Source organism: Balaenoptera acutorostrata, chromosome 20 (assembly GCF_949987535.1).
Source record: "Balaenoptera acutorostrata chromosome 20, mBalAcu1.1, whole genome shotgun sequence".
NCBI classification, from domain to species: Eukaryota; Metazoa; Chordata; class Mammalia; order Artiodactyla; family Balaenopteridae; genus Balaenoptera; species Balaenoptera acutorostrata.
In genome coordinates this window covers 8868319-8885485 of record NC_080083.1, presented here as the reverse complement: position 1 = coordinate 8885485, position 17167 = coordinate 8868319, and the positions used below count along the sequence as shown (strand labels likewise).

Genomic DNA, 17167 nt, shown 5'->3' with positions numbered 1-17167 from the left:
GCTGACCTGGGTGCAGATGTCAGAGGCAGTTAGGGCTACTCTGGGGCCAAGGACTCTCAGCAGGAGGGTCCAGTCAGAAGAGGGATCATGGGTTGGGTGTCCACTGTGGACTTAACGCAGATGCTGTAGCATGCTCCCCTCACTCCCTGGTCCAGGCTGCTTCCTAAAGGGGAAGGCTGGAGGACCAATCTTGGGTTGGCTTTTTCTGGTTGCCATGGAAACAGATTCTCTCATCCCATCTGACCACCAGAGCCAGGTTTCTCCTCAATAAGGGGACAGGGGGCATAGGAAAATTCTCCAGCTTGGGAGATCCCACCTCTAACTGGCTTTTTTCTTTTAGGTTCCCCCAGGCACCATGCCAGCCCCGTAGTACCACCCACCCCACCCACTGTGGTCTGCTGCACCCTACTGCTGGGGCACTGGTTCCAATGAGACAGGGCACACCAAACTCCCATCTGGTAAGTCCTGCCCCTGAGCAATGCAGCGCCTCCCCGCAACAGTCCAGCTCTGCACCATATGCAAGAAGGATTGATATGATCTAGATCATGCCCACTCCTCAGAATGGTCCACTCCAACTCTTGAGCATCCCCCCCACCATGAGGTGATTGAGTGGTTCAGCCTTCCTCATTTATGGAGCTCCCCTCTGTTGCCTATGAATGGTTCATCCCTGTACTTCACCAGCCTCTCAACTACCACCAAAAAATCACCCCCCTTCCCCCTCCCCCCCAGTGCTACAACTCAGTTACTTACTGAATTGAATTAACCTGGGGTTTGCAGGCCAGAAAGTAGAGATAAGATACCTGGAGGGATTTTTTTTTTTTTGGAATGAGGAGGGCTTTGCCCCTATAATAGTTGAACAGCCTGGCTTATGGAGGGTGATTGGGAACTGATTTGGAGAGATACTGGAGGCCATTGTCACAAAAACCTGCCGTTGCCATGGCAGTCTTGGCATTCCCACCCTTCCTTCCAGATCCCTTCGGTTCCTTTCTCTCCCTACTGCACCACAGCATTTGCCCCATACATCCTAAATCTTACTCCTCTTGTGCTTTCCTCTCTCCTTCTGCCACTTCTCTGCCTAAGGCCCTGCTCCATCCCATCCCCCATTCTTCTGTAGGAGAAAAGATGGTACCTAAGCCAGAGACTTAAGTTCTCTGAGTGTGTGTTGCTCTTCTCCACTTCTCACTAAGTTTTGAATGGGACTGTTTTCTTCTGTGTATCTCTATTTGGCGAGAAGGTTTGCACATTGGGGTGCCTCAGTGGAATTGCGTTGAATGAATGTGTTAACTGAATGAGCTTCATGGCCAAGAAACCAATGGCTTCTGAGAAATGCTGCACAGCCTCCTACCTACACCTTCTCTAAAGACATGAGACATTTGGGATGGTACCGTGGGGTAGAGCTGAGGGGCAGGCTGACCTAGGAAATGTCCTGTGAGGATAAAACCAACAGAAAATAGTACAGAGGCATTATAGAAGAGTGGTAAGAATAAGGCTCTGGAAAGAAGCCTAGCTCTTACTCTCTCTTGTGGAATGACCTTGACAGAGTTATATAACCTCTCTGAGCCTCAATTTCCTCATCTGTAAAATGGGGTAGTACTACGTCAGGTTCTGGAGAGGAGTTTTTTTAAATGTATATAAAGTGCTTAACACAGTACCTGGCATGTAATAAGTATTCACTAAATGCTAGCAATTACCATCACAATGGGAGCCACAGGGAGATGTGAGGATAAGTGAGGTTGTTGAGGAATAGGACAGAACTTAAATGAAGGCACCCAGACCTCCAAATGCTTGACTCAAACAGAAGGATCACTGATCCAGCAAGACGTCAGGATTCAGGGGAGTGGAGCGAGGAGTCTGCCGGGTCAGCCTGCTCCAGTGTTTCCCTGACTCTGTTCAGGAACATGAAGGCAAACACAGAAGGGCATGTGCAGAGAGACACACGTGATCACGGCAAGTGATGCAGAGGCAGTCCCAGACAAAAGACCGAGACAGGAGCCAGGCAGACACACAGACAGAGACAGCCCCTCGGAGTCGTGTAGACAGGCATAATGACAGGAACGCGTCAGACACAGGCACTGAAGGAGACAAGATGAGCAGATATGCAGGTGCACACGGAGACAGACACCGGGACTCACACAGCCGACCTTGTCAGACAGACTGGTGAACACAGCGGTCCAGTCAGAGGCAGACACAAGGCTCGCAGTGACACATAGCGGGCCAGGGCCGGCACTGTCACTTCTCGGTGGGGGGCGGGGAGGGGCCAGCAGCGGGGGAAGGCTGGGGAAGGGAATCCCGAGCGGGCGGCCTGCCCGGGGTGGCTGAGTCAGAGCAGAGCCCCAGCCGGCGGCCCTCCCCTACGCCTCCCCCTCCCCCAGGTAAGAAGCGAGCTGTAACCCCTCGCTTCCACCAGGCAGAACAGGGCCTGACAGGGAGCGGGACGCGGCGGGGTTCCCGGGCCGGCCCCACCTCCTCGCGCGTGCCGCGTGCCTGCTAACTCCCTGCTCGGTAATACCCTAACTGCGGGGTCTTGTCTTTGCCCGGCACGTGAATCTGCGTGCTCACGTCTGGACCCTCATCCCGCGCGGCGGGAGCGGTGTGCGGAGGGGCTCCTCCGGCCTGGAGCCCGGAGAGAGTTAAGTGGGTGTGTTTGATAGAGTGGGTCCCTCTCGGAGCGCTAGGGGGAGGGGGCCGGTTAAAGTCCCCGAGTCCAGAGCCCGGATGGAGGGGGCGGAGCTGGGTTTAGCCGGGAGTGCCCGGATGGAGAGGGCGTGGCCTCGGCAGGAGAAGAATTAACCCTTTCTGAGCGGCTGACTCCCAGGACTGTGGGTCCGACTGGAGAGGCTGGAATGCCTGCCCCAGAAGTATACCGTCCTCTTTGGCCGTGTGCGTCTACCTCTCATCTGTCTTTGAGGAGTCTCTGGGTGTCTGTCTTTGTGCCTGCCGGTGATTGTCCCCTCCCCTGGGTTAGTACGGACGCCGGGAGTCTGGGAGGGCTATTCCTGCCCCAAAGCGAGAGTGGAGGTGAGAGTGGACCGCGAGCTGGCTGCTGGCGCCTGGGGAACAGGTGTGACCGCGGCGTCGGGGCTGCCCGGCGCGGGGAGGGGCCGTCGTGGGGGAAGACGAGAGGGGAAATTCCGCGGGACCGGTGGGGAGCGGTGTGTGGGCTGAGTTGTGTCTGCCTCTGACTGTGTGTGTCTGTGTGTGTTCAGGGAGGCGGGGGCTGAGTCAGTGGGAATAGGGAAAGGTTTTCTGGGTGACTCACGCTCCCCCACCCCAAGCCTGAATCAGACCCCGAGGGAGGGCTTTGTACAGGAGGCGGATGGGAAGTCAGGCGCCTGGGTCCCTGGTGGGGACAAGGATCCGAGGTGGTTGGCGAGAGTGTGTGTGTTTAGTGTACAGGAAGTTTTTGTTCTCAAGTGAGGGCTGCTGTATTCCGAGTACCGGCGTAGGGGTTTGTGGATAGAGGTGGAAAGGGGCTGGAGGACGGGACTCGCTGTTTTAGGGAAAGCTGAGTCAGTTCCCCGTGGGAAAGGGGAAGTGGTAGAGGGGAAGTGTCATCATCGCAGAAGGGGAAGCTGCATTTCCTGGTAACTGGCAGCGCCCTCGGCACCACTTCCCAATCGGGGATCTGTTCCTCTGATGTCTGGACCCCGGGTTCCCCGTTTTCCCACGTCTGGTCCATGGGTCCCGGGACTTAGGTGGGGGCAGCTGGCCAGGGCTATGCTTGACCGCAGTTAAGCGCTGTACTTGGCCCAGGGCTTGGTAACTGACATAAAGGCTGTATGGTGAGAAGCGAGTTCTGACCGAAACTCCGCGTGAACCGCGGAGAGGGTCCGCAGAGCCCAAGCGCCTACCAGGGCTCGCCGGGGAGTGGCACGCCGGGACCTGTAGGGTCCAAGCGCTTGTGTGCAAACAGACGACCTTGCCCTGCAGATCGAGTACTGTTTTCACCAGAAACCCGACTGCCCTTGTGGGCTGGGTGGAAATTTCCCCACAGCTCAGACTTCTCTCGGCGAAGGCGAACTTTCCAGCCGCCCCCAGCCCCTCGTCGCGCGTTCTCCCCCGGCTTCCTGCCCGGCGCTAGCTCCAGCTGGAGCGCTGGCCCCGCCCCCGCCGCTTTGTACTCTACACTCGCCTCTCGCAGCTCTTTGTACTCTAGACTCTCAATGGACCGATCCCGGGAGCGGAGCCGGCTTCCTACCTGCGGGGACGCGGGGTAGGCGAGCAGGAGGCGCGGGGACCGAGATCCTGGGCTCAGAGAGGCGAGAAGGAAGAACTGGGGCTAAAGGGAAGGTGCCCAGGAAGGGGAGCGCTGCTCCCGTCGTGGGTCGAGCCAGCACCGACGGGAAGGGGTCGGGGGTGGGGGGGGGGTGAAGGAGGAAGTGAAACGGGTTCTGGGTTCTTTAAGGGAGTGGGCGGTGAGAGTGGGACAAGGGTGATGTCACCGCCGGGCGGGCTCCGCCCTCCTCCTTCCTCCCTCCTCCTTCCTCCCTCCCGAAGGACCCCCCCCCCGTACTCTTACACACGCCGCTTCCGCTGCGCAAGTAGCCACGTCACGGGCAACCCCCGAAATCCCCCCTCCCTTGGGGGGCGGGGGCCACGTGGGCCGTGGGGAACCGCGTGGCCCCGGCGGGGAAGGGCATAGAGGATACGGGAGCCACGCGAGAGGGGCCACTCGGGACCGCTGTGCGCGACTTCTCAGAAGTTGGGGGATTAGAGGACGGTTTTGGTTTTGGGGGTCGGTTGGTATTGAAGACCTACAGAGCCAGGGGAAGTGGAGGAGCTGAAGGAACTGGGTATGAAGCTGGGGGCTTGACCATGGTTTGGGATGGGGGTCAGGCGTGGGGGGTGGAGCGCTCAGATCGCGGCGCGGGCAGGTTTGGGTGCCGTAGAAGTCACCGTGAGTGGCCAGCCCTAAACAGTTCCTAGGGAGTGGGGAGGTCAGGCACTGGGAGAGGTGAAGTGAGGAGGGGGAGCGCCGCCTGTGTCGGCGTTGTGCATCCGTCTGCTGTCCGTCGGTGTTAGGCGGCGGGGCAGGGGGCGTTTCGGGCGGTCTAGCGCGGACCACCGGCGGCTCTGTGGGCGCGTGGGACTTGCGGGTAGCTCCATGCCCCAGGCCGGCCCGAGCGTGCGACCCGCCTTCACCCGCACGGGTCTCAGGCTCCGCTTGCCTCGACCGGCCTAGTGTCAGCTTGGAGATGGAGACCCTAGGTGGGAGCCGCGGGGTCACGTCGGGGTCACCCCGGGCAGAGCCTGTCTGACCGGCTCCGCCGCCCCTCCTCCCCCGGCAGCGGCCGGGCTAACCTCGCTCCTATTGGTCCCGGCCAGGCTGTTACTGAGGCGGAGACACGGGTGATGATTGGCTTTCTGGGGAGAGAGGAAGTCCTGTGATTGGTCAGGTCTCCGGAGCTCGCCGACGCCGGGAGAGAAAGCTCCCACGGAGGCCGGGTAAGCGGCCGCAGTGCTGCACCTCGGTCCCGCGGGGCTCCCGGCTGGAAGCCTGGCAGCGCAGCCACCCCATCGCACCGACTGGCCCTCCCGCTCCCCCCACTCCCCTGCGGCTCCTTAGGCCGGTGGGCCGCTCCTCAGGGATAGCCAGCCCTGCGCAGATCACAGACCTGTGGGCGCCACAGCCAGGCCAGCCCAGCCCAGCCCAGCCTAGCCTAGCCTGCGGCCCCGACTGTGTGCTGGCCCGCTCACCTCACTCCTTTCCCCCTCCTCTCCGTAGAATTGGCTGTGAAAGGCCCTGGGCGACCATCTGGGGGCAGTGGGCACTCCTGTCAGAGCGGCTGGAGCCGGACCATCGCCCCAAGGAGCTGGGGCAGGGGGCCGTGCCCGATCTCCAGGGCTCCTGGGGCCACTGCTGACCTGGTAAGGGAAGACTGGGGCCGGGTCGGCAGTGTGTACTCTGACAGCTCAGTCTTTGTCCCCAGTAGGATCATAATCTCTTCTCCTTGACTCAGGCTGGATGCATCGGGCAGTGGACCCTGCAGGGGCCCGCGCTGCACGGGAAGCCTTTGCCCTTGGGGGCTTGAGCTGTGCTGGGGCCTGGAGCTCCTGCCCGCCCCATCCCCCTCCTCGGAGCGCATGGCTGCCTGGAGGCAGGTGAGAACTTGGTCTGTCTCTCTGCCTCCAGGCACTCCTCTTCCCATCTCTGCTCCTCAGTCTCTGTGTCACTCTCATTTCTGCCATCCCGTGGGCCTCAGTGCAGTCCTCAGCTGCTTTCTCTTGTTTCCTCAGTCCCCTCCTTCCTAGGTAGGGACAAGACTTCCATCTTGCTGTACATTAACAGAGCCCTTCTCTCTCCAGGTGCTCTGCCAGCATCGGGCAGCCCCCACTCCCTGCTCCCCTACCTCCTTCACATGGCAGTAGCTCTGGCCACCCCAACAAACCGTATTATGCTCTAGGGTGAGTGAGCATTGAAAGGTGCTGGGGATGGGAGGTAAGGCTGGGGCCTTGAAAGAGTTCGCCAAGCCTTGCCACCTCCCCACCCCTTCTGCTCTGTAGGACACCCACCCCAAGACCCCTCCATGGGAAGCTGGAATCCCTGCATGGCTGTGTGCAGGCATTGCTCCGGGAGCCGGCCCAGCCAGGGCTGTGGGAGCAGCTTGGGCAGCTGTACGAGTCAGAGCACGACAGTGAGGAGGCTATACGCTGCTACCACAGCGCCCTTCGATACGGAGGAAGCTTGGCTGAGCTGGGGCCCCGCGTCGGCCGACTACAGCAGGTGGGATGAGGCAGGACACAGGGGGCTAGGATTGTGCGTTCTGACTCAGTGCCCTCATCTTACGTCTGCCTCTGCCCTGTGCTCTGCACTCTTCCCCCACCTCCTCAGGCCCAGCTCTGGAACTTTCATGCCGGCTCCTGCCAGCACCGACCCAAGGTCCTGCCTCCCCTGGAGCAAGTGTGGAACTTGTTGCACCTTGAGGTGAGGCTGGTACTGGGTGGGCTAGGGAGGAGGGCCGGGCCAGGTCTGCACCGGTGCCATTCTCTCTCTTCTTTCCGTCCTCAGCACAAACGGAACTATGGGGCCAAGCGGGGGGGTCCCCCGGTGAAGCGAGCTGCCGAACCCCCGGTGGTGCAGCCTATGCCTCCTGCAGCACTCTCAGGCTCCTCGGGGGAGGAGGGCCTCAGCCCTGGAGGCAAACGCAGGAGAGGCTGCAACTCTGAGCAGGTATGATTGTATGTGGGCGGGCCAGCAGTGGGTGGGCAGGCTGGGGCGTGGAGTGGGACTCTCACACTCTGTTTTCTTCCAGACTGGCCTTCCCCCAGGGCTGCCGCTGCCTCCACCACCATTGCCCCCAGCCCCACCCCCGCCTGGCCTAGCCACCAGCCCTCCATTCCAGCTGACCAAGCCAGGGCTGTGGAGTACCCCACATGGAGATGCGTGGGGCCCCGAGCGCAAGGGTTCAGCACCCCCAGAGCGCCAGGTGAGCACCTCTCTGTGGCCCCCTCACCTCTTACCTCCAAGTCCCTGTGTCCTCCGTTCGTCACGCAGTGTCCTCATTTCTCGCCCACAGGAGCAGCGGCACTCACTGCCTCACCCATATCCATACCCAGCTCCGGCCTACCCTGTGCATCCCCCCGGCCACCGGCTGGTCCCGGCTGCACCCCCAGGCCCAGGCCCCCGCCCCCCAGGAGCAGAGAGCCATGGCTGCCCGCCTGCCACCCGTCCCCCCGGAAGTGACCTTAGAGAGAGCAGAGTTCAGAGGTCGCGGATGGACTCCAGCGTTTCACCAGCAGCAACCACCGCCTGCGTGCCTTACGCCCCTTCCCGGCCCCCCGGCCTCCCCGGCACCACCACCAGCAGCAGTAGCAGCAGCAGCAACCCTGGTCTCCGGGGCATGGAGCCGAGCCCAGGCCTTGTGAGTGACAACTGCAGGTGGCGGGCGGAGCGGCGGGGGGGATGAGTGGAGCTGGTCTGGGGTGGCTGGAGCAGCCTTCTGACCACCGCCGTCCTACACTTGCAGCCCGGCGCTGACCATTACCAAACTCCCGCGCTGGAGGTCTCTCACCAAGGCCGCCTTGGGCCCTCGGCACACAGTAGTCGGAAACCATTCCTGGCGGCTCCCGCTGCCACTCCCCACCTGTCCCTGCCACCCGGCCCCTCCTCACCTCCTCCCCCGCCTTGTCCCCGCCTCTTACGCCCCCCACCACCCCCTGCCTGGCTGAAGGGCCCAGCCTGCCGAGCAGCCCGTGAGGATGGAGAGATCTTAGACGAGCTCTTCTTCGGGGCTGAGGGACGCCCCCGCCCTCCCCCGCCACCCCTCCCCCACCGCGAGGGCTTCTTGGGGCCTCCGGCCCCCCGCTTTTCTGTGGGCACTCAGGATTCGCACACCCCTCCCGCTCCCCCAACCACCAGCAGCAGCAACAGTGGCAGCCACGGCAGCAGCCCTACTGGGCCTGTGTCCTTCCCCACACCCTCCTATCTGGCCAGAAGTATGGACCCCCTTCCCCGGCCCCCCAGCCCAACACTGAGCCCCCAAGACCCACCTCTTGCACCCCTGACTCTTGCCCTGCCTCCAGCCCCTCCCTCCTCTTGCCACCAAAATACCTCAGGAAGCTTCAGGCGCCCGGAGAGCCCTCGGCCCAGGGTCTCCTTCCCAAAGACCCCCGAGGGGGGGCCGGGGCCATCCCCAAGCCCCCTGAATAAAGCCCCCCAGCCTGTACCGCCCAGGGTTGGGGAGCTGCCTGCCCGAGGCCCTCGACTCTTTGATTTCCCCCCTACCCCACTGGAGGACCAGTTTGAGGAGCCAGCTGAATTCAAGATCCTCCCTGATGGGCTGGCCAACATCATGAAGATGCTGGATGAATCCATTCGCAAGGAGGAGGAGCAGCAACAACACGAGGCAGGCGTGGCCCCCCCGCCTCCTCTGAAGGAGCCCTTTACATCTCTGCAGCCTCCATTCCCCACTGACACAGCCCCCGCCACCACTGCTGCCACCGCTGCCGCCGCCACCACCCCGGCCACCCAGGAAGAGGAGAAGAAGCCACCGCCAGACCTGCCACCACCGCCGCCTCTAGCCAAGTTCCCGCCAACACCCCAGCCACAGCCGCCGCCAACCGCGCGAGCCCCACCAGCCAGCCCGGCCAACCTGCTCAAGTCCTTGGCCTCCGTGCTGGAAGGACAAAAGTACTGTTACCGGGGGACTGGAGCAGCTGTTCCCACCCGGCCTGGGCCCTTGCCCACCACTCAGTATTCCCCCGGTTCCTCTTCAGGTGCTACCGCCCCACCGCCCACCTCCGCGGCCCCGAGCGCCCAGGGCTCCCCGCAGCCCTCCGCTTCCTCGTCATCTCAGTTCTCTACCTCAGGCGGGCCCTGGGCCCGGGAGCGCAGGGCGGGCGAAGAGCCAGCCCCGGGCCCCATGACCCCCGCCCCCCCGCCCCCCCCCCCTGCCGCTGCCCCCTGCTCGCTCTGAGTCTGAGGTGCTAGAAGAGATAAGTCGGGCCTGTGAGACCCTTGTGGAGCGGGTGGGCCGGAGCACCGCAGACCCGGCCGACCCAGTGGACACGGCAGATCCAGCGGACAGCGGGACTGAGCGACTGCAGCCCCCAGCTCAGGCCAAGGAGGAGAGCGGTGGGGTGGCGGCCGCAGCACGACCAGGGAGCAGCAAGCGGCGGCAGAAGGAGCACCAGAAGGAGCACCGGCGGCACAGGCGGGCCTGTAAGGACAGTGTGGGTCGGCGGCCCCGGGAGGGCAGGGCCAAGGCCAAGGCCAAGGCCCCCAAAGAAAAGAGCCGCCGAGTGCTGGGGAACCTGGACCTGCAGAGCGAGGAGATCCAGGGTCGTGAGAAGGCCCGGCCGGATCTGGGCGGGGCCTCCAAGGCCAAGCCGCCCGTAGCTCCGGGCCCTCCACCAGCTCCTGCACCCTCTGTCCAGCCCACACCCCCGGCAGCCCCTGTCCCTGGGAAGAAGGCTCGGGAGGAAGCTCCGGGGCCACCGGGTGTCAGCCGGGCTGACATGCTGAAGCTGCGCTCACTTAGTGAAGGGCCCCCCAAGGAGCTTAAGATCCGGCTCATCAAGGTAGAAAGTGGTGACAAGGAGACCTTCATCGCCTCGGAGGTAGAAGAGCGGAGGCTGCGGATGGCAGACCTCACCATCAGCCACTGCGCTGCCGACGTCGTGCGGGCCAGCAAGTGAGTTGAGGGCTGTCACCGCTGAGGCTGCTGGCCTGGCCCAGCGGGAAGCTCCCTTCCCCCGGCACTCTGATATTCCTGCTCTCATCTCACTGTCCTTCTACAGGAATGCCAAGGTGAAAGGGAAGTTTCGAGAGTCCTACCTTTCCCCTGCCCAGTCTGTGAAACCGAAGATCAACTCGGAGGAGAAGCTGCCCCGGGAAAAACTGAACCCGCCCACACCCAGCATCTATGTACGAGTGCCCTGCGTGCTCAGAACCGCCCCTGTCTGAGGGTTCTAGGACAGTGTTGGGACTGTTGGGGGGCCCTGAGCCTGGGACGGGGCTCTGACCTCAGCCCTGTCTCCTGGTTGTCCCACAGCTGGAGAGTAAACGTGATGCCTTCTCGCCGGTGCTGCTGCAGTTCTGTACAGACCCTCGAAATCCCATCACCGTGATCCGGGGCCTGGCAGGCTCCCTGCGGCTCAGTGAGTGTGGAGGCGGAAAGGCGTGGGGAGGGCTGCGAGGACCTGGGGCTTTGGGGCCCTCGGAGAGCCCCCGCTCTGGAAGACCCAGGGCCCCAGCTGTAGTGAGCTCTCCTCAGTCACGTGTAAGCCATATTTGAAGACTGCTCTGAGTGATGGGTCAGCTGACCTCAGGCTTTCCTCCCCCATCTGTCTGTCCCCAGCAGTAGACAGGTGGGAAGGGGATGTATCTCGGGATCTGGTTAGAGTCACTTCTGGTTTTCTTGGTGATTAAGGATGAGAAGAATACAGGTTGTGTAAAATCCAAGGAGACTCATGGTTTGGGGCTTTCTCTTTTTCAACCTTTTATTGTGCACAATTTCAAACACCTTCCAAAGTAAAAGGAAACCATACTGAGTTATAAAAATTAATCTTGTTTCCTCTGTACTTGTAGCCTTCTCTTACCCACATATCCTCCCTTTCCTCCAATGTTACTGAAGCACGGTCTAGGCTTTTACTTGATGAAATCTTTCATTGGATCCAATGATAACTTAAACTGTTATTCATTGAGCACCTACTGTGTGCCAGATGCTTTGCACATGTGGCCTCATGGACACCTGAGGACTCTGGGGGAGGGACTGGGACTCAGAGCAGCAGTGGGAGAAAGGGCGTTGGTTGTAATCCAGGTAAAGGCCAGGCCCTGGGAGGGCCAACCCTCCCAGCTTCATGAGGGGCTGGGGTTCTCGCCTGTTCTTCCTGGGCTGAACTCTGAGAAGCCTGTGTCCACTGCGTCAGAGTCTTGGGGAGCAAGAAGGGAGAGGGTGAGTTGGGGCCTCGCTCCCCGCCCTCTGCCCCTGCCCCAACACTCTGCTCGGCCCTCCCTTGCAGACTTGGGCCTCTTCTCCACCAAGACGCTGGTGGAGGCAAGTGGTGAGCACACGGTGGAGGTGCGCACCCAGGTGCAGCAGCCCTCAGATGAGAACTGGGACCTGACAGGCACGCGACAGATCTGGCCCTGCGAGAGCTCCCGTTCCCACACCACCATTGCCAAGTACGCGCAGTACCAGGCCTCATCCTTCCAAGAGTCCCTGCAGGTGAGAGGCGCGCACGGGCAGAGGCAGGGGGTGCGGAATCAGGGGACTTGGAGCCCTGGCTGCGGTGGGAGGGCTCCTGGAAGGCCGCTGACCCAGGCCTGCCTACCCCTGTGACCAAGCAGGAGGAGAAGGAGAGCGAGGACGAGGAGTCCGAGGAGCCGGACAGCACCACGGGAACCCCTCCTAGGTAGGGACGCTTTGCCTCTGCCCTTCATGACTCCTTCCTTTCCCTGTGCTTCCCCACCAACCTGTGCTCTTTGCCCCCGCAGCAGCGCACCGGATCCGAAGAACCATCACATCATCAAGTTTGGCACCAACATCGACCTGTCCGATGCCAAGCGGTCAGTAGGGCTGAGGCCAGCAAGCTGGGGCGGAAGTGCTGATGGGTCAGCAGAGTCGGGGTAGCTGCTCACTTCTCTTGCCCCCCTCGCCACGGCAGGTGGAAGCCCCAGCTGCAAGAGCTGCTGAAGCTGCCCGCCTTCATGCGGGTAACCTCCACGGGCAACATGCTGAGCCACGTGGGACACACCATCCTGGGCATGAACACAGTGCAGCTGTACATGAAGGTCCCAGGCAGCCGAACGCCAGGTGCGCTCTTCACGGGGCTGCGGAGTGCGGGGCTGCGGGGCGCGTGCGAGGAGCGCAAGGGGCGGGGCTGCCGCCAGCGCTCCTCCGTCAGCCAATGAGCGCCCAAGGGCGGGCTTGTCGCGCAGCGCAGGCCCGGCTCCGACCAACTGTGCAGTTCTTTGTTTCCCCCTGCAGGCCATCAAGAGAACAACAACTTCTGCTCGGTCAACATCAACATTGGCCCAGGAGACTGCGAGTGGTTCGCGGTGCACGAGCATTACTGGGAGACCATCAGCGCTTTCTGCGACCGGTGCGCGCCGCCCTCCGCCCACCTCCTCGGGTAGATAGACCCCCCACGCCCCGTCCCTGGATTCCCAGATTTCCATCTGACCTTGTGGCTACTCTCCAGGCATGGCGTGGACTACCTGACGGGTTCTTGGTGGCCAATCCTGGATGACCTCTATGCTTCCAACATCCCTGTGTACCGCTTCGTGCAGCGCCCCGGAGACCTTGTGTGGATTAATGCGGGGACCGTGCACTGGGTGCAGGCCACCGGCTGGTGCAACAACATCGCCTGGAACGTGGGGCCCCTCACCGGTGAGGGGGCGGGGCCAGGTGGTGGGGTGAGCCACTCAGCGGTGAGGGGCTGGGGCCCCTGGGGAGTGAGCCCCGTCGGGGGGGGCGGGTTTGGAGGGCGCCAGGCCAGCTGTGAGGGAAGGGGCGGGGGCCCAAGTGTCTCGGGCTGTTGGGGAATCCTGTCATGACCCTCTCTGGCCCGCAGCCTATCAGTACCAGCTGGCCCTGGAACGATACGAGTGGAACGAGGTGAAGAACGTCAAATCCATTGTGCCCATGATTCACGTGTCCTGGAACGTGGCTCGCACGGTCAAAATCAGCGACCCCGACTTGTTCAAGATGATCAAGTGAGGGAGGGCCCTGTTTGGGAAGGAGCCCATCTCCATCCGACCTGGCCCACCTTATTCTTCCTGGTTCCAATCCCTCCTCCCCGACCTCTCCACCTTTTACCGCGTGCCCTGCAGGGCTGCTGTGCTGGGCGGCTGACAAGGCCCCTGCCCTGAGGAGCTTTGTTTTCCAGTGGTCCAAGTAGACAAATACCACATGAAACCTCCACTGTGACGGGGATGTGTCGGGGGCTGTGACCCTTGCCCGAAGCGGGGAGGCCCCGCCCCTCCTCACTACCTCGCCCCGCCCCGCCCCGCCCGCAGGTTCTGCCTCCTGCAGTCCATGAAGCACTGCCAGGTGCAGCGGGAGAGCCTGGTGCGGGCCGGGAAGAAAATCGCCTACCAGGGCCGGGTCAAGGACGAGCCCGCCTACTACTGCAACGAGTGCGACGTGAGTGCGCCCTCTCTCCCTCTCGCGTTTCCTCGGAGGGAGGCGCTCGCCTCCGGCCCCCCTCTCTTCCCCCTCCTCCCCTCTCTCCCCCCTCCCGCCCCTTGACCGCCGCCTCCTCCCCGCCGCAGGTGGAGGTATTCAACATCCTGTTCGTGACGAGTGAGAATGGCAGCCGCAACACGTACCTGGTGCACTGCGAGGCCTGTGCGCGGCGCCGCAGCGCAGGCCTGCAGGGCGTGGTGGTGCTGGAGCAGTACCGCACCGAGGAGCTGGCGCAGGCCTACGACGCCTTCACGCTGGTGAGGGCCCGGCGGGGCGGGGACCCGGGGGGGGCGCCGGGGCGGGCCGGGGGTGGGCGACCGCGCATCCTGAGCCCCGCCCGCTCTCTCCCGCAGGCCCCGGCCAGCACGTCGCGATGAGGCCGGACGCCCCGCCCGCCTGCCCGCCCGCAGGGCGCCGCGGGGCCACCAGCACACGCCTGGGCTGGACCTAGGTCCCGCCTCTGGCCGGGAAGGGGGTCGGGCCCAGCCCTTCCACCCCATTGGCAGCTCCCCTCACCTAATTTATTAAAAGAATTTTTTAAAAAACAAATATGAGGAAAAAAGGAAAAAAAATGGGAGACGGGGGAGGGGGCTGGTAGCCCCTCGCCCACCAGCGCCTCCCCTCACCGACTTTGGCCTTTCTAGCAACAGACACAAGGACCAGGCTCCGGCGGCGGCGGGGGTCACATACGGGTTCCCTCACGCCTGCCAGCCGCCCGCCCGGCGCAGATGCACGCGGCTCGTGTATGTACATAGACGTTACGGCAGCCGAGGTTTTTAATGAGATTCTTTGTATGGGCTTTACCCCTCCCCCAGAACCTCCTTTTTTACTTCCAGTGCTAGCTGTGACCCCTGTACATGTCTCTTGTTTATTCACTTGGTTATGATTTGTATTTTCTGGTTTTTTTGTTTGTTTTTGTTTTTTGGTTTTTAATTTATAACAGTCCCACTCACCTCTATTTATTCATTTTTGGGAAAACCCGACCTCCCGCACCCCCAAGCCATCCCGCCCGCCCCTCCAGGGACCGCCCGCCGCCGGGCTCTCCCTGCGCCCCAGTGTGTGTCCGGGCCCGGCCCGTCCGTCTCCGCCCGTCCGCCCGCCCGCCCGCCCGCGGCTCCAGCCGGGTTCTCATGGTGCTCAAACCCGCTCCCCTCCCCTACGTCCTGCACTTTCTCGGACCAGTCCCCCACTCCCGACCCGACCCGACCCCAACCCCGCCTGAGGGTGAGCGACTCCTGTACTGTAGGGGAAGAAGTGGGAACTGAAATGGTATTTTGTAAAAAAAAAATAATAATAATAAATAAATAAATAAAATAAATTTTTAAAGTTTTAAAGAAAGAACTATGAGGAAAAGGAGCCCCGTCCTTTCCAGCCCCGGCCAATTTTAAAAACACGGACCTTCCCCTTACAACCCACCCCCCTTTTCTTTTTAAGCGTGAAACAGCCCAGGGCCAGGGCCTCACTGGGGCAGGGACACCCCGGGATGAGTTTCTCTGGGGCTTTATTTTCGTTTTGTCGTTTGTTTTTTTTTTCTCCTCCACGCTGGGGCTGCGGAGGGGTGGGGGGTTTACAGTCCTGCCCCCTCGCACTGCACTGTCTTTCTGCCCCAGGGGCAGAGGGGTCTTCCCAACCCTACCCTTATTTTCGGTGATTTTTGTGTGAGAATATTAATATTAAAAATAAAATCAGAAAAAAAAATCTCTTTTCGATAAGTGCTGGTGATAACAGGGAGAACACTGGGAAGAGGGCGGCGAGACCGTGATTGATGGGGAGGGGAGCCCCTCCCCGGAGGCGCCTGTGGAATGTCCAGAGCTCGGTTGCTCCTCGTTATGGGGGGTGCCTAATCCTGGAGCCGCATTCCAGGATAAGGGGGGGGGGGGTGGGGAGAGGCTGGGCCGGGGGGAGGGGCAGGAAAGAGGGCTATAAGGGCCGTGGCCCAGGCGGGAGGGAGCCAGGCGGGCCATGGCGGATGTCCCCGGGGCGCAGCGACCGGTTCCCGGCGGCAGCCCAGAGCCCCGGGACCCCCTGGACTGCTGGGCCTGCGCTGTGCTGGTCACCGCCCAGAATCTGCTGGTGGCTGCCTTCAATCTTCTCCTGCTGGCGCTGGTGCTGGGGACCATCCTGCTGCCCGCTGTCACCATGCTAGGCTTTGGTTTCCTCTGCCACTCCCAGGTGAGCGTGCGCCCCGCGGTGGGCGTGTGGGTGTCTGGTGACGGTGGCGGTGGGGTCTGTGGGCCACAACCTCTCCCGGCCTGGGCTGTTTTGGCTTGGGCCTCATGCCTCTTCTCCTCCCACAGTTCTTGCGCTCCCAGGCACCCCCTTGCACCGCGCACCTGCGGGACCCGGGCTTCACAGCCTTGCTGGTCACCGGATTCCTGCTCCTCGTGCCGCTGCTCGTGCTTGCCCTGGCCAGCTACCGCCGCCTCTGCCTGCGCCTCCGCCTGGCCGATTGCCTCGTGCCTTACAGCCGAGCCCTCTATCGGCGCCGGCGCACCCCGCAGCCGCGGCAAACCCGGTCCTCGCCAGGGCCCCAGGCCGTTCCAACATCAGGAAAGGTCTGGGTCTGAGGACCCTCGAGTCAAGAACAACCCCGAGGAGTGCCCTCTCTCCCGGTCGGCCCAAGGACTTGAAGCCCGGGGGTCTCCCGACCTACCCTGTCCCCGATCCTGCCTAAGCCGGGTCCCAGCATCCTCTTGAGGAACAGAACGGCAGCATCTGTGGACCCAATTCTGGTGAAAATTCGCCACACCCCGGAAAACCCACTTTCCCCTCTCTACCCATATCTGAATCCTGAACATCTGGGCTGGACCCTGCATCCCCCACCCCCCTGTGAATAGGACAACTGAACCTCGGTGGTGCGCTGGTGCCCTCCTTTTCCGGTGCTGCTCCTAGTATTTACGGGCTGTGGGGTGGGGTGGGGTGGGGTGGGTGAGGTTGGAGGGGAAGGAGTCATCACACATCAATAAAGAATTAATGAACCGAACGCGATCCTGGGATCCTGTGAACAGAAGGGCGGCACAAATACTATCAGTCACTCCTGCAACGTGCCCAGGAGCAGGAAACAACATGCGGGTGGGGGGGTGGGGCGTGGCTCTACTGCGCAGACCGGAGCATCCTTCAGCCTCCTGGGAAGGAGGCCTTCCTTCCCTTATCGCATTAGGCCGTTCTTCCTGGCCAGACCCCAGAGCTCTGTCCCTGTCACCTCCTCATCAATAGAGTGGAGGGAACCCAGCCTCTGTAGCCTGCCCTGCTCCCCTTGGGAACCTGAGCCTGTTCTCTGACCCCAGCTTAGAGGAACTCGGTGTTGCCAGGCCGGAGAGAGAAACAATGGGCCTTCCGGAGCAGGATGACACCCCCTCCCGCCACAATTCTGGAGCAGCTGCGTGGGAGGGAAGATGGAGGGGCCCATCCTGGGGCCTGTGGATCCGAAGCTCAGCCTGTCCCCCATCCCCACCCCGAACCTGAGGGAACCTTTGGCAGTCCTGGACGTCCAGGTTGTGGAAGGAGGGTTGAGAGTGCTCCCGACCTCAGAGAAA

General features: G+C 62.1%; 2 protein-coding genes across 2 annotated transcripts; both read left to right on the top strand.

The window, feature by feature from the left end:
* The first annotated feature begins 3412 nt into the window (after nucleotides 1-3412).
* On the top strand, nucleotides 3413-15450 carry KDM6B (lysine demethylase 6B). The gene is given in 24 exon segments (XM_057536022.1): nucleotides 3413-4213; nucleotides 5326-5445; nucleotides 5726-5868; nucleotides 5961-6102; nucleotides 6307-6405; nucleotides 6505-6724; nucleotides 6833-6925; nucleotides 7010-7171; nucleotides 7254-7427; nucleotides 7518-7862; nucleotides 7968-9380; nucleotides 9382-10133; nucleotides 10240-10366; nucleotides 10494-10599; nucleotides 11464-11669; nucleotides 11792-11856; nucleotides 11939-12010; nucleotides 12109-12257; nucleotides 12432-12546; nucleotides 12646-12833; nucleotides 13018-13159; nucleotides 13463-13589; nucleotides 13718-13888; nucleotides 13985-15450. Coding segments are annotated over 21 exon segments (4887 nt in total). The 5' UTR covers nucleotides 3413-4213; nucleotides 5326-5445; nucleotides 5726-5868; nucleotides 5961-5965; the 3' UTR covers nucleotides 14009-15450.
* Nucleotides 15451-15554: 104 nt separating this feature from the next.
* On the top strand, nucleotides 15555-16545 carry TMEM88 (transmembrane protein 88). The gene is made up of 2 exons (XM_007166381.2): nucleotides 15555-15803; nucleotides 15929-16545. Exons 1-2 carry the CDS (start codon nucleotides 15594-15596, stop codon nucleotides 16196-16198), a joined length of 480 nt encoding a protein of 159 aa, XP_007166443.2. The 5' UTR covers nucleotides 15555-15593; the 3' UTR covers nucleotides 16199-16545.
* Nucleotides 16546-17167: the final 622 nt, after the last annotated feature.